This window comes from Calypte anna, chromosome 3, assembly GCF_003957555.1.
Source record: "Calypte anna isolate BGI_N300 chromosome 3, bCalAnn1_v1.p, whole genome shotgun sequence".
Taxonomy (NCBI): Eukaryota; Metazoa; Chordata; class Aves; order Apodiformes; family Trochilidae; genus Calypte; species Calypte anna.
This window is the reverse complement of record NC_044246.1, coordinates 77,537,803-77,553,592: the sequence shown is the minus strand read 5'-3', so window position 1 is coordinate 77,553,592 and position 15,790 is coordinate 77,537,803. Positions and strand designations below refer to the sequence as shown.

The following is a 15,790-nucleotide window of genomic DNA, read 5'->3' as shown; positions in this document are numbered from 1 at the left end:
TCTTTTCTTGAGGACAGTAATTAAAGTGGGAGAGAGACTAGGAGATGTCCGTATCTTATGCAAGAACTCTCCAAACACAATCTCTAGTGTGAGACAAAATTCCTTCTGGTTTCTTGTAAAAATCTACATCCCTGTCACAAAGCAGGTTGTCACCTTGGCTAATTTTTTTAACTGCACCAGGCTATTTGGGGAGCTGTCAAATGGGCTTTGCTGAGTCAGAGGGAAGTTAGACTCAAGGATCCTTCACTCTTTGCTTCCCAAGGTCATGCTGGTACTGGAACTAAGTTCTCAGCAGCATGGTTTTGGTTTATTTATGAATGTGAAACCCTGAATCATGAAAGCCAGCTTTGAAGCTTTTTTTTTTTCTTCCATAGAAATCTCCATGGGAGGAGAGGCCATAACATTCTAAGGTCCAGTAATATCTGCAAGCCTATCTGTCTGCTTGAATCCATTGAACTGGGCAATGAACACAATTGGATTCATAGGAGGTGTTACTGACCACACCTTTCTCTCAGATGTGCCACTCACAGTGGGAAAATAAGGGTTACAGTCTCAGTAGACAGACTTGTCAGACTGAGCTGTCAGACTGAAGTGAGTGGTGGGAAAAATATGACTAAGCCTAAAGCAGAAGGTACCTACAGTTACTGAAAAAAACTTTACTGATTAGAATGCAGCCACTCAGAGAACAAGGTGTGACCTTAGATTAATCTGGATTGAATTGCAAATTATTCCGATCTTCAAAATTCCTGTGACAAGAATATGATTTCTCATCTTGCCTGAAAATCTGTGATCTACCCTTGGTACTTCATAAGAGGTTTTTTTTTGGGTTTTGCTTTTTTTTCCAGAGAAGTTCAGTATTGTGTTAGCTGGGGTTGTTGCCTGTCCTGCTGAGTTATCAATGACAGAAACAGTGCAATGACCTTAAGGAAGGTCTGCAATGTTAATCTTAAAATGAAGCCAGTCTCATCAGGGGTTTGTATGGACAGTGAGTTAAACCACACACCAAAAAGCCCAAACACAAAATGCCCAACACCCGAAAATGTTCTACATACTGCATGCTCATCTGTATTGAGCAGCCTGCCAAAAAGTCTCAAAGCAGCAGAAAAACTGAAAATCTAAGCAAATTTTATTCCTTCTCTTTGATTAGCAGTGTGGCCAGTTCTGTGAAAAGGCTGTTTTTAGCAGTGTGAAAATGGACTCTAATGCAGAAAACCCTAATACAGTTGCAAAAAGTTTTGGTTTGGTGGTTTTTTGGTTTTTTTTTATAGTGAGACTAAATTTTCTTCTGCAGAAGTAATTTCATGTAAATACACTCCATGTTCTAGCTCATGAAATTTGTTCTGATCATTGTATTGCCTTCTGTATCTAAATATGAAGTCTAATCTTGATGGTTTCAGTTAAGACTTAAGTCCATTACGAAATGGTTTGATAAGTATTAGCAGGGCCTTGGATGAGCCAAGTCTCAAATAAGAAGCTACCTTCCTGTAAGCCTCCATTCCAGACATGCTCAGCCTGTGTTTGAACATAAAGTAATACTGCCCATCCTTTGAGATATATCAAGTCTTGACATAAAGTCTGAAGTTGGAAAATTTTCTCATTTCCTGCTGGGAATTAAATAAAGAGGAATAAAATCTTAAGTTGATTGTTAAACTCAAGCATTTTTTTTTTAAACTGAAATAACCTAAATGGAGGAGTTCTTTCTTACTGGACACTGATTTCAGATACTGATTACATAAAAGAAACCATTCAAAATACTGAATACCTCTTATGTACAAATGTAATTGGATTAACGCCTGAGGAAGTGGATTTTCCTCAAATTTTGCAAAATAAGATGTTGAGATGCTTCAAGTAGTTTCAGAGAGCTAGGAGTGTAAATCTGATCTCAAATTGCTATGAAAATGTGAAGATTGGACTGAGCTGCTCTTGCATGAACTGATCAGCTCCAGACTTGCCTCCTGAGGTGTGGAGTTGGGTGGCTGAAGTGAGCATATGCTTCACAAATGATGCTTGTGAACTTTGGAACTGGGTTTTGTTCTTTCTGTCAGCAACTTCTTTTCATGCAATTTTAGTGTATCATACAACTCAGAAAATGGTTACAGTGTGGGGTTGGTTTTGTTTGTTTGGGTTTTTTTTTACTTCATACCTGGTGTAGCTTTTAACTGGGTGACTCAGTTATTTTATTTGCCAGAAAGAAAACTAAACCAGTGGGCAGGCAAGAATCAGGAAGGAAGCTTAAAAAATAAGTAATTTTTGACTGTCCTATTGGACCAGGGATTTCTGCTTTCACAGTTGCACTGAATATTAATTCAGTTGTTTTGTGTGATCTCTTTAGCAGGTTTTGCACACCTTTTTGGATTCAGAGGTAAAACTTTTTCTCTGGTGATGAATGCTTGTATAGACTAACAGCTAAAACAGATTTTCATTCTGGCTCCAACAGAACTATGAGTTTTGATGGACAGTTTTATTACTCTTCAATACAATACATGCAAAAGTTATTCCTGTATGGTAAAAGCAGTCCAAGTTTGCTTCTAGTGAAATATCCTCACCCTGAGACAACCAGTTGCCATTTCTCTGTCCTTCAGGTTCCTTCATAAATTAGTCAAGACACCATCTGTGCTTGCTCTGAGCAGCTATCTTGTAGCTTTGATAAGTACATAACCCACACGCCAAGCTTATGGCCTTTCTGTTGTAAAGTGTATTTTGAGAGCACATTAGCACTGGAGCTTGGGTTTGGATGTATTAGGAAATGGTCCAGGCAGAAGAAATTAAGCAATAATAATTTATCTGGGCATTATAATCAGCATTTAAATAAAACCGAGTTATATGAAAATCAGAATACAAGTATTAAGATGTACTTGTAAGGCAAAAGAATGCAAAAAGAATGAATGAAAATCTATCTTGCAGTAGTATTGTTATTCTAGAGCAACACTGCTTCAGTGCTTGAAAACTTAAATAATGCATCCAGTTTCCTCCTTGGTTACTGCACATAGTTCCCCATGACTGTGCTTTCTAAATGGTATTTTTAATATTCTACTCGTCTAAGACTCTACCTATAAATACTTCTTCCTTGTTGCATTTTTAGTGTCTTCCTGGGGCAGCTCATCAGGCTGAGAAGTGCTGTGCTTTGAGATATGATCCTCTTTATTTCCATACTGGATTCAGCACTAATTTGCTGTGTTTGACACACAGTATTTATCATGAGGTTTGGCAACAGTGCAAAAGCAGCGTGATGCCAAAACCTGAGTGCACTGCAACTGCAGTGTAACCAGGAAATGGTGTTCCTGACAGCACTCTATTTCAGCACAAGGTTGAAGCACGAGAAGATGGAATTATGGGGCTAGATCTGCAATGCAGATAACACACAGGTTTCTCAGAGTACTTTCTTGAAGGACAGGTAGATTCCCTTTAGGATCCCAGCCTTGTCTCTGGATTGACAGGAAGCTGAACATGAGCCAGCAGTGTGCCCAGGTAGCCAAGAAGGCCAATGGCATCCTGGCCTGTATCAGGAACAGTGTGGCCAGCAGGTCCAGGGAAGGGATTCTACCCCTGTACTCAGCGCTGGTGGGGCCACACCTCGAGTACTGTGTCCAGTTCTGGGCCCCTCAGTTCAGGAAGGATATTGAGGTCCTGGAGCAGGTCCAAAGGAGGGCAACCAGGCTGTTGAAGGGACTCGAGCACAGACCCTATGAGGAGAGGCTGAGGGAGCTGGGGCTGTTCAGCCTGGAGAAGAGGAGGCTCAGGGGAGACCTCATCACTCTCTACAACTACCTGAAAGGAGGGTGTAGCCAGGTGGGGGTTGGTCTCTTTTCCCAGGCAACTCTCAGCAAGACAAGAGGGCACGGTCTTAAGTTGTGCTGGGAGAGGTTTAGGTTGGACAATGGAAAGAATTTCTTTACAGAGAGGGTGATCAGACATTGGAATGGGCTGCCCAGGGAAGTAGTGGATTCTCCATCCCTGGAGATATTTAAAAGAGACTGGATGTGGCACTCAGTGCCATGGTCTGGTAACCACAGCAGTAGTGGATCAAGGGTTGGACTTGATGATCTCATAGGTCCCTTCCAACCCAGATGATTCTTTGATTCTGATTCTATGATTCTTGTGTTTTATACAATTCTGGCATTCCGTCACGGTCTACAATTATGTGTTGTGAAACATGAAACTGAAGCTGGATTGTTTTTTCACATGCAGAGTACATGGCATCCCTGCTACTAGTAAGTTTGAGACAGTGGGCAGATACAGATTTGGTTTCGTTTGGTTTTTTGTTAGGTTTCTTTCATTTTGGTTTGGTTTTATTTGCTTGGTTTCATTTGTTTTGTTTTTGGTTGGTTTTGTTTGTTTTGTTTTTGGTTGGTTGGTTTCATTCATCGGTTTTTGTTTTGTTGTTGTTATAATTCTGTCTATAGTAGCTCAACAGGGGATGCCACACGTATCCCCCAGGGGCGTATGGGCCAGTTGCCTGGGTCAGAACCGGCTGTCCAGCTCGGTGTCTGTTCCCCAGTGACGACCACAGGGGTTGGTGAGGGAGGGCGTTCAGAGGAGCAGGGGCAGCCCATGGTGTTACTCCGATGGGGCATCCCTCCAGCCCTCTGCAGCTATTACCCTTGTCAATTAAAGGCGATTTTCAAATCTGTGTGCAGCTTCTTAAAGGGATGTTTCTTACGTAGCTTTTCACAGTGTTCTTCGTAGGCAGGGAAGCGGCCAACAGCTCCAGATCCTGCGGAAACACCATTCCTGTTCAGGCTGAGCTGTTTGGAGAAACACCATTCCTGCTGCGAACCTCAGCTCTTCCTCTGCACCTCCAGCCCCTCGCGTTACTGCCCCGCACCTCTCGGCTTTGCAGACATAACCGCTCCCGCCCCGCATCCTCCTCCCGGTGTACCGGGGCTGGTTCTCTGTTCCCAGGCACTGCAGTCTCCCGCACACCCCCTCAAACCCTGACCCTGAGGCGGCTCCCGCTGCAGCCGCCTCCGCCCGCTGCCTCCCCCATTTCAGGGCCGCCGTCGCGTTTTACTGGGGAAGGGCTATGGTGGGAACATGAGGAGGAGCTCTGCGTCAGGGCGGCCTGGGGACACCCGGGGTACGCGGGCTCACACCTCCGCACCCCCGCCGGTCCCGCCGCCACCTTCTCCCGGGCACCCCCACTCCCCCGCCTGCCCGCCACGTCCGGAGGACCGAGGCCCATGTCTGGGCGGGGAGGCGCTGTAGGCTCGGCGGGGGCGCTCTGGGCATGCCGCACGGCTGCATCTCTGGTACCACCGGCGTTGGGGAGGGAGCTGCTTCCGCTTCCGCTGCCCTTGCTGCCGGCGGGAGGTGACGGGACCAAGAGCCGAGATGTGGGGGAAACTCCTGGTGAGCCCGAGGGGCCGGGATGGGCCGAGGGGAACAACCCGCTACTGCTGTGTTGGGCCGCTCCCGGCAGCCGAGCGTGGCGCGGGGGTGCCAGGGGGGTGGGTGTGTGGGCTGTCGCCCCCTTGCTCAGGTGCCCGCCCGGGCTGCGGGACTCGCCCCCCCCCCCGGTCACGTTCCCGCCGCCTCTCTGAAGGACGGGACGGAGCTGGGGCCGGGTCGGTGGGGGGGAGGTTAGGGGAGGGGGCTGTGTTGCGTTTCAGGTTCTGGCCCACTCGCTCCCTCTACTGTTGAGAGCTTGGAACTTGAGGGGCCCGGGGTTCAGTCAGCGGGTGTGGGGTTGCGCCCCAAGGAGGTGAATTTTATGGTGTGGGTTTTTGGGGGGATCGGTGTTCCGGTACTTGCGCCCGGCATCGTCTGGACGTTTTTCCCCCCGGCTGCGTGTTTAATGGCAGTAATGTTGCGGGGGAGCATCAGGGTTGTCAGTGCTGCTTGTTGGCAGCTCAGAGGTAGAGTTAATTTTTAACTTTGAGACTTGACGTATTAAGGAGGGCAGACATTAAGCTGTTGAAAGAATGATAGGGTCATTGATTCTGGTGGCTTGACCTATGCTGAAGAGCATCTCTTAGATCTGAAGCAGATCCCAGCTTAGGATGTAGCAGGATGTCTTTAAAATGTATGTGTTTTGGGGGATGCCTCATAGAATCATAGAATTGGCTGGGTTGGAAGGGACCTCAGAGATCATCAAGTCCAACCCTTGATCCACTGCTGCTGCAGTTACCAGACCATGGCACTGAGTGCCACATCCAGTCTCTTTTTAAATATCTCCAGGGACAGAGAATCCACTACTTCCCTGGGCAGCCCATTCCAATGCTTGATCACCCTCTCCGTAAAGAAATTCTTTCCATTGTCCAACCTAAACCTCTTCCAGCACAACTTAAGACCGTGCCCTCTTGTCTTGCTGAGAGTTGCCTGGGAAAAGAGACCAACCCCTCCCCTGGCTACACCCTCCTTTCAGGGAGTTGTAGGTGAAGCTCTGTGAAGTTTAACTCCTGTGCTGGAGATGAGCGGGTGAACTGCAGCTGTGGTGGAAAATCCTTGTCTGCACAAACTCATTTTCTGATGACCTCAAGCCATGTGGGGTGGTTGGCATGCTGGAGGGAAGGGAGACCACCCAGAGGGACCTCAGGAGGTGGGCTTGTGCCAGATGCATGAAGTTCAGCAAGGCCAAGTGCAAGGTCCTGCACATAGGTCAAGGCAATCCCAAGCAAAAATATAGATAGGGCAGTGAATGGATTGAGGACAGGCCTGAGGAGGACCTGGGGGATGCTGGTTGATGAGAAGTTCAACATGAGCTTGCAATGTGTGCTTGTAGCCTGGAAAGCCAACTGTATCCTGAGCTGCATCAAAGGGAGTGTGGTCAACAGGTTGAGGTAGGGGATTCTTCCTCTTTACTCTGCTTTCATGAGACCCCACCTGGAGTACTGTGTCCAGTTCTGGAGCCCCAGCACAGGAAGGACATGGAGCTGTTGGAGTGAGTCCAGAGGAGAGCCTCAAAGATAATTAGAGGTCTGGAGCACCTCTCCTATGAACACAGGCTGAGAGAGTTGGGATTGTTCAGCCTGGAGAAGAGAAGGCTCTGGAAGACCTTATAGTAGCCTTCCAGTACCTGAATAGGACTTTAGGAAAGCTGGGGAGGAACTCTTTATAAGGGCACATAGTGACAGAACAAGTGGTAACTGTTTTAAGCTGGAAGAGTGTAGATTTAGGTTATCATTAGGAAGAAATTATTTCCTGTGGGGGTGGTGAGACACAGGCACTGGTTGCCCTGGGAAGCTGTGGATGCCCCATCCCTGGAAGAGTTCAAGGCCAGGCTGGATTGGGCTTTGAGTAACCTGATCCAGTGGGAGGTGTCCCTGCATGTGAAGGGGTTGGAACTTCAAGGTCCTTTCCAAACCAAACCATTCTGTGATTCTATGTTTGTCTTAAATAGTATTGTTCTCTGTGACAGACACAGCAAGTGGTGTCCCAAACCAAGATCTGAGGGGCTGAGGTTGAGATTTTGAAGGCTATGCTGCAGATCTATAAATTTGTTGTATCTTAATTGAAAGTAGTTTTCCTGATCACTAATCAGTCAGTCCTTTTACATAGTCTGTTAGAAGGCTGGCTGTATTCAAAACCAGTGGGTTTTTTTGAGGTTTCTTCTTGTCCCTTCCACTTCTTTCTTACTTTTAAAAAAAACCTGTTTCTACCCAATGTGGATATGGTTGAAAAATGTCAGTTTTACAAAACACTGTTTATCTTTTGTTTCAGGCTCTTCGCCAAATTCCCCAGAGGACCATAACCACTGCCTCACCCAGGCAGTTTGTAAATAGAATTGCTGAGAAGCAGAAGCATTTCCAGGTATTCAGTGAGCACCAGTAATAATGTCAGTAGAACAGCAAGGTTTTTTTTTTTTAGTAGGTTATAATTGTATATGTTTTATTCCTGAAGAGCTGTCAGAAATCCTCTTCACATCTGAGGTGACCTCTGGAAATAGATCACTGCAGCTTTGAAATCAGTTATTTTCTACAGAGATTAAGAGCTTGTATGTACATACTTGACTTGCTGGCTCTTTAGGTTTTTTTTACCTTGTGCCTGGGTTTCTTACAAGCCTTTAGTTACTGTAACAAAGATAACAAAGTACCAAAGTACTCTGAAATCAGATGAGATGGCTGAATATGTTCTGAGAGCAATTAGAGAAAAATAGTGAGTGAGAGGACAGAAGTACAGTGAAAAGTTAAACCTGCAATCGCACAGCTATGTCTGTAGCTCAGAGATGAGCTCCAGAATTCTTAACGAGGATGTGGTATTATTGCACTCCTCAGTTATGAAGACAGTAAAGGTCTTAAGGGATTGGATTCACTCCTAGGAAATTATTGAATCTTTATAAATTACTGCTGAATTGATCTCTTCCTGACTGATAGGGACACCTCATGAGAACTAATGGTTTTTTAAATGCCAAAGCAGTGGATGCTGGAGAGCATATTCCCAACTGTGAGCCATATGGCAACTGTGAGCCACAACCATGTTGTGAGCAATAGTTTCATACAGAGGATAGAGTAGAGTGGGCTTCAGTGATGTGAAAGGGAAAAAGTAGGTTAAGCCCCATTTTTTTTACTTCAGTTTTTGTGTCTTCTTGTGGTCCTTTCCCCTGCAAGAGGATATCTTGTTGGGGTGCTTGTCTGAGGAGCAGTGTTCATTGCAAGCCAGAGGTGAGCAGAATGTTGGCAGTGGGTGAGGGTAGAGGTTCTGTTTCTGCTGGCAGAGATCTCTAGGCATATCTCTTCCTCCTCCCATTCCTTACCTGTGGCACAGGAAGTTAAGCTGGGCTGGGCTGCAGGTCACAAGCAATGGAAGCCAGCTTGAATTCCAGGGCAGTGTGAACTTCCTGACAAGGGTAAAGCTCGTGTGGATCTGGTGTTGAGGACTTTTATTTCAGGTGGAGCAAAAGAATTTCCTGTGAGACACCAGATGTGAGTAGAGGCTCCTTCCCTGTCACAGGGACTGAGTGTGCTGGGGACAGATGGGAAGTTTGTGTTGATGGCCATCACATCCTGTGCACCCAAGGGCTCTGCCCACTGGTGTCAGAAGTGTTGTCGCATCTGCCAGTCACTGCTTTAGAAATGAGTGTGCCCATCATTTACTTCCCTAGCAAGTGATCACCTGATGCCAGAGTGCAAGCTTGAAGGACAAAGTGGCATCTAAATAACCTTCAATGTCTTTTTGGAGTGGGAAGATGATTTGGGGAAGTAATTATTCTTCTGGGTCATTTTAGTTGTATTAACACAATATTGCAGGAACTGTGTTTAAATGGTTTCTTTTTGTCACTTGTTTCCCTTAGGAAGATAATGGCATCCCAGTGTATCTTAAAGGTGGTCCAATGGATGGAGTGTTGTATAGGGTCACCATGGGTATTTCACTTTTTGGTAAGGCAAATATTAAAATACTTATGCTTTGGTGCATTTCCAACATGCTAATAATAAAATACCTTTATTTTGGTACTATCTCAAATATGATTGGTGTTTCCTCTGTAAATTAATTACGCAGTTCCTTCAGCCTGTTCTTTAGAACGTGCAAAATATGTGTGGAGAGGGAAAACCATATTTAGACAGACCTGTATATTTATCTGTGCTTTCTCAAGTTTAGCTTTTCAGATGGATTTTTTTTCCCAACTAATAGTACTAGGGGCTGAATACTCCTTCAGAATTCATGTGTGATGATAGAGAAAACTAGAAGTACTTAGAAAACTTACTCTGAAAAGGAGTGAACTGTGTAATTATAGCTCATACATACAAGTTTTCTCACTAGTCTGACTCTTTAGTTCTAGGTTACTGAGTACTTGATGTACTGAGGTTATACATGGTGTGAAAACCAGGAGAATAAATCCAAGCCTTATGATACTGTATATATGTAACCTTTACACTGCTTGTTGTAGAATTCTTTAACAGCCTTTAACTATGTTGATCTTACTGATTTTCAATTCAGTTGCTTTAAAACGAGTAACCTTCACTTCATGATAATTGGTGTAGGTGCCCCAAATGTACCTCTCCCCTGCTTTGCTTTTTGTATTGTTTTTTCACCTTTTCTTAATTTTTATGCAGTCTATAGAGAGGTACTTAAGATTTGCTTTAAAATACAAATAGCCAAAAAAAAAAAATTGTTGTAGAGGTGGCTATAGAAATGTGTTGTGTCTGAGTTGCAGCTGCTTCTTGTCAGTTTTTCTTCTGGGAAAGAAAAGCTGACTTGAAAAGAATTCTGTTTACTGTCTGAAGATACCTTTTCTGTCTCTTAATTCAGGAACAGCCTACGTTATTTACGCTCTGCTTTCAGCTTCAATGCCCAAGAAGCAGAAATGATTCCAGATGAGGATGCCTCAGTGACCAGCATCTCTTCGTCCAATTCCATGTGACTAAGATGGCAGCTTGTACTTGTTGTAAGCAGCTGGCTTAATGCTTGGAATCATAATTTAATTGTAACATGTTGACTGCAATCAATAAAGCAGTTCTTACGTTGTGTGGTGGTGGTCTGGGCTGTATCACGTGCCAGTAAATTGACATTGAGTTGGTCAATATGCAGATCTTAGAATTGTGAGCCTGGTACTTCAAAAGTCAGTTAAATGTCCTGAATCCCTGTGAGAAACTATTGCCTTTATTGCAGGAATTCCTCTGACTGCTTTAGTAGAGCAATTTAATCCTCTAATAAATTACCAGGATTAGATTAGATTAAACCTGTGTGGAAATGGATCTTGAGGACTTGATGATTAGGCTGTATCTTTGCTGTCAGCTGCTGGAAGTTGGCTGTAATACATCTAGAAATAGAGGACTCTGATTCCAAATCACCATCCGAAGGTGACAGGTTTTACCAAGTGGTAACATAAAAAATAATCTAAAACTGTAAATAAAGCCCACATCCTGTCCCACCTGCAGGAATTATGAAGAATATTCAAAAAAAACCAATCCTTTAGTGTAAATTATAAAACTCCTGTGATGAGCTAGGTGGTAAATGTGTGTTTCCTGCTCAACTGAAGCAGAATGTGCAGCCATTCGTGTTCTCCAACTGCAACTTGGGGTCTGTTGTCTCAGGAAAGGTGGCAGCTTGTGAGCTGTGCTGCAGGCAGAAGCCTTGGTGGGGAGGCATGGGGGTGGTTAATGCCACGAAGATCTTTATCCTGTGGTCGTAAGTGGTCAATATTCATAGCCAAAGCTTTGCAGTGCTGTTGAAATTAATAACATGACAAGAAATTGTTCTGGTGGAGGTGGGTGTGATAACCCCAGGATGTGTCCCTAAGGTGGGGATAACCCATCAATGCCAGGGCTGCTCTGAGCTGCTGCCTCCTGGGTGTGCCAGAGCTCCTGGGCTGTGTCTGCTGTGAAAAAAAGAGTTTAGAAAAAAAAAAAAAAGGGCCTGTGGTTGTCTACTGAGTGCTGTTTTCTGGGTCCACATTATGAAGCTGGCAGGAAAATTCCCATCTGCTGTTCAGTCTGTGTAAGGGGTGCCAGGTCTGTCCCCATCACTGGCTGCCAGACAGTGAAAACCAGGTGCCTGTACTGCATTTCTCTAGAAAAATGCAAAAAGCAAGCTATGCATCTTCTCTAGTCCTAAAATTAAGAGAAAATGTTTGGAAGTATCTGAAGATTTTGTCCTTATGGGTATTTTATGAATACAAAAAAATAAGCATCCTCTATTACTTCTTACTAATGTGAAAAAGTGATAAATGGTAAAACTTAAAAATTATCAGTAGTATGAAGCTGTAGAGTGCTAGCAGTTAACACACTTGACTTGTGTGCTTTTCTTGTCTGACTGTGTTACTGTGGTGCTTTATTTCCATCCTTGAATCAATATTTTTGGAGTTGGGTATTACACTGATGTACAATACTGCCACCTTACTGCAGTCCTGCTTTTGATTTGTGTTCAGGCATTGCACATGGTGTCTTTCCTTAAAAGAGATTTCAGGTAAATTTTATTTTCTGTTTCAGGTTCTTGTAAAATTCATTTTTCAGTTGCTGTAATTACAAATGGGAGCTGTGGGTTTTTAAATATATTTTACTTCAAAGGATGGGAAAGTTCCTGGAGCTGAGGACATGGGAATGCTGTCTTGGCTTCCACTGAGCTGGATTGTTCTAAATGTCACTCCAAAAATATGAGGGACGTTTTCTGCCAGATAGGCAATGAGTACTACATCTCTTTCACTTCCCTTGCCACCCTATTTTTCATTCTTTAAGCTTTTAAACTTGTGTGGTTTTAAGTTTATCAAGGATAGTTTAGTAATGTGACAGCTTTGGCAGAATGAAAAAGAAGTTGTGGCTGATACTGAAAGAGAAAACGCTATTCAGAATATAATCAGACAGATGAAACTGATGAAAATTAAATTCACAGTATTGCATTTCCAGGTTACACAATCCTTTCTGAGACTCCATGTGTACAATATGGAGTTTTACTTTACATGTTTTACTTTCTTCATTAGCAAGGGAGCTCAGAACTATCTACTCTTAGGACTGTGCCCTGGGCTATGGTTGTTTGGCTGCTGAATATACATAGAGATCCAATCATCCTGACACACAAAAATACTTCCCCACTAAAAGTCTGAGGACTAACAATACACAGTATCACAGCGTTGGCTTCCTAATAGGTACCATGAAAAAGCCCAGAAGCTCTCAGAAGTAAAAAGAAAACACCAGAGAAATCTTTAAGTGTATGAATTTATCTGCACCTTCTTTCTCTTGCCAGATCTCAGAGTAAAAGTACCACTTTTCTACTGTTGCTCACCGTGGCTGTCACTGCTCTGAACTATGAGAGCAGGGTGATTTTTTTGTTTGTTTTTGGCATCTTCCATATAAAGCTGTCTTTCCTTACTCTCCCATTCTTTCCCAGTTCTTACATATCAAAGAGCTGGAGGTTGACCTTCATAGTTGCTAGAGTGAATCAGACCTTCAAAGACAAGAGAGATCTGATCAACCTGACTTGACCCTACATAAGGTATTTAGGTGATGAGTAAGCCAGAACCAATGTATCTTTTCATGTGCATGCTTGTGCGATTATTTTTTAAAAGAATTTCCTTTTAATAATAACACCCCATTCTCTAGTCTAACTTGCCTGAGCATTCCCACTTATTTTTTAGGTACTCAGGCAATTCTGCTATGGAAATAATGCCTAGCACTGAAACTCAGTCTGAGGAGAATTTTTTGCCTGCACTGTTTGTTTCCTGAATGTGAGTATCTGAGACTTAGTGGGCAGCACACACTGTTTGTGATTGATGCCTTGGTCTTGTCTCATTACTTCTCAAGAGCTATTCTTAAAGCTTGAAAACTATGTAAGCACGTGGAAAGCAAACACATACTAGTATGTATTTTCTCAAAAGGGTTATGTCCATGCAAAAAAACCCAAAAAAACAAAAAAAACAAAAAAACCCCCTCATTGGCTGGGATTCCTGTTTATTCACTCACAGGGACTAGGAAAGCACTTGAGGTTATCACCCTACTGAATCTCCAGTCAGGCAGTCCTAGTTTTAGGTCCCTGGGGAATACCAGTATCTGTATACAGTTCACTCAGCTCCCAAATGCAATGCTCCCATTGCATATTCCCTGCTTTCTCCTAGAGAAAACTGCAAAAGCAGGATCCATTTGTCCTTTGCTAATGTGTTTTCTTCTTTGAGTTTCCAATTCCCTAATCTGAACTTCCTGAAATACAAGGATCTTTCCTCTGTCTGGTTTATGCAGTACATGTAATTATCTTTCTTTTTTCCCCCCTGGAGTCTATTGTTTTCGTGTTATGTTACCAGCTTTGGTGTTTTCATTAGTGAAGCTGTCTGTCCCTTGTCTTGTTGGATCTTTGCTGGCAAGGTGCTGTCTGGTGGGCATGGAAATAAATTGAAAAAGGATGATCAGGTAAGGTCTGGTAATATTGAAACTTTACCAGTGTATGTAGCAGAACATAGAAGGAGCTACGATTAGAAAAGTCCACAGGAGGCTTGTAAGTTTAGAGGTTAACTAAGCCCTAAAGTAAGGATTCCAAATTTAAGTTTTTACAAACTAAGCATGAAATGAACAAGGTCATGGTATTGGTTTAAAAGCATATTGCAGCATAGGCAGCATAGGCTTTATGATCAACACTCCTTTGACTGCTAAAGGAGGTGTAAAAATAAGAGAGGTGTATCAAGAGAGAACTCTCTTCTTGAGGAAGTCTGTAAAGTTCACCTAGAAATGCCTATGATTTCACCAGCAATGCCTGTGAAATCACCTGTGATTTCACCAGGAGCAGCTACAGAATGTTTTGCTTGAAAAAAGCACTAATGCGTTCAGTTGAGACACTTTCTGTGTGCTTATCCAAAAGGGTTTCAGCTGTCACAAGGATCCAGAAACAAATTGAACTATCTACTAGTTTCTTTGGGTTAAAAATTTTGCAGAGCACTTCTCAGGTCCAAAAGAGACATATTTTTGTCCAGTTCTAATAAACATATGAAACAGCAGCCAAAAAAAAAAAAAAAAAAAAAAAAAAAAAAAAAAAAAAAAAAAAAATTTGAGTACTTGTAGAAGGCTGTTTTTTAATTTTTCACAGGAAGTTTCCCTTTTAACCAAGAAAAGCTGTGTAGGACCTGACGTATGAGATCTGCCCAAAATGTTCTTACTCCCAAATCAAGATTCCTCAAGGTTCTACACAGATCTCTGGTATCATTCTCACCAATGTGACTGTAACATTTTGCATAGACATTCAGAGATACCTTTTGGAATAAAGAAAGAGAGAGGGATAATTGCTGCTGCTAGAGTTTGTCTCACCTGTTATGAGGGTTTGTTCCAAATAAATCTGAGCAGCTGCTGTCCCTGCAGGAGCTTGGGATTCTATCTAGGCTGCAGAGGTGTTCTTTGAGTAACTGAGTTATATAAGTCTATTTAATATCAAAATTGTTCCACATTGTTTCATCTCAACATGATGACTTACTCTGGATGACTAATGCCCTGGGGCCTGAAGTTTATAATGGAAAGGCTGACACACATGCAATCTTATCTATCATAACACTATGTGAAAGGGAATTATATAATTAAAACATTTCAGTGATTTCTGTTGTTCACTGGGAAGCTACAAGTCCCAAAGGAGCCAGGCCAACTTTGTTATCAAGGTTTATTCAGTCATCTCCTAGGAGCAGTAGGGCATATTTTGCTAAATATAGTGTGGTGTGCTAATATGTGCAGAGCATTGCACTGGGACCACTGTGCCACAGAGCTGTAGGGACATAAAATGGGAGGTTAGTACATCTTCTCCCTTTGGCTGTGGTTTTCAGAAACAAGTGTCTAAGCTTAGACTCCTAAATCCATACTCGGGCATTTACATAAATAGCCTGATTTTTCAGAAGAGCAGTGCCGAGAAATTATCTTCTATTAAAATGACAAAATAGAGGGAAAAAATTACAACAATAAAGGATTTTATTATTTCTGGAAATAGTACTCAGAACTATGGCCAGATTTCTGGGAAAAGAAGAGAGGAGTCACAACCTTTGGTTACCTCAGCTTAATTAATTAGGGGACTTGAATGCAGTTTCTGAAAGGAAGTCCCAAAGCTTGACAGTGGGGCAGAGGAAACTTCAACTGTATGGCCAAGCAATAAAAGTTGTATATGATGTGTTTTAAAGATTTAGGCAGGAACCTCTGTCACAATCCTGACCTCTCTGTTCAGGCCTGAGATCCTGAAGCATTGAGTAGAGATTACTGTCATCTAAACATATCTTGATCAACATCAAGCACATTTGTTGGTCTCATTCTGGTCCTCAGTAAATAGGTATTTACATATACAAAAATTGTCACCAGCAGAGGACAAGGTCAGGCTGGATGGGGCTCTGAGCAACCTGATCTTGTTGAAGATGTCCCTGCTTACTGCAGGGGCACTGGGCTAGGTGACCTTTAAAGTCCCC

The 15,790-nt window shown here is 43.1% G+C and overlaps 1 protein-coding gene across 1 annotated transcript; it reads left to right on the top strand.

Moving 5' to 3' along the window:
- Positions 1-5,239: 5,239 nt before the first annotated feature.
- LOC103525654 (cytochrome c oxidase subunit 7A2, mitochondrial) lies at positions 5,240-10,402 on the top strand. The gene is made up of 4 exons (XM_030447086.1): positions 5,240-5,349; positions 7,660-7,749; positions 9,230-9,314; positions 10,186-10,402. Exons 1-4 carry the CDS (start codon positions 5,332-5,334, stop codon positions 10,242-10,244), a joined length of 252 nt encoding a protein of 83 aa, XP_030302946.1. The 5' UTR covers positions 5,240-5,331; the 3' UTR covers positions 10,245-10,402.
- The last annotated feature ends 5,388 nt before the right edge of the window (positions 10,403-15,790 follow it).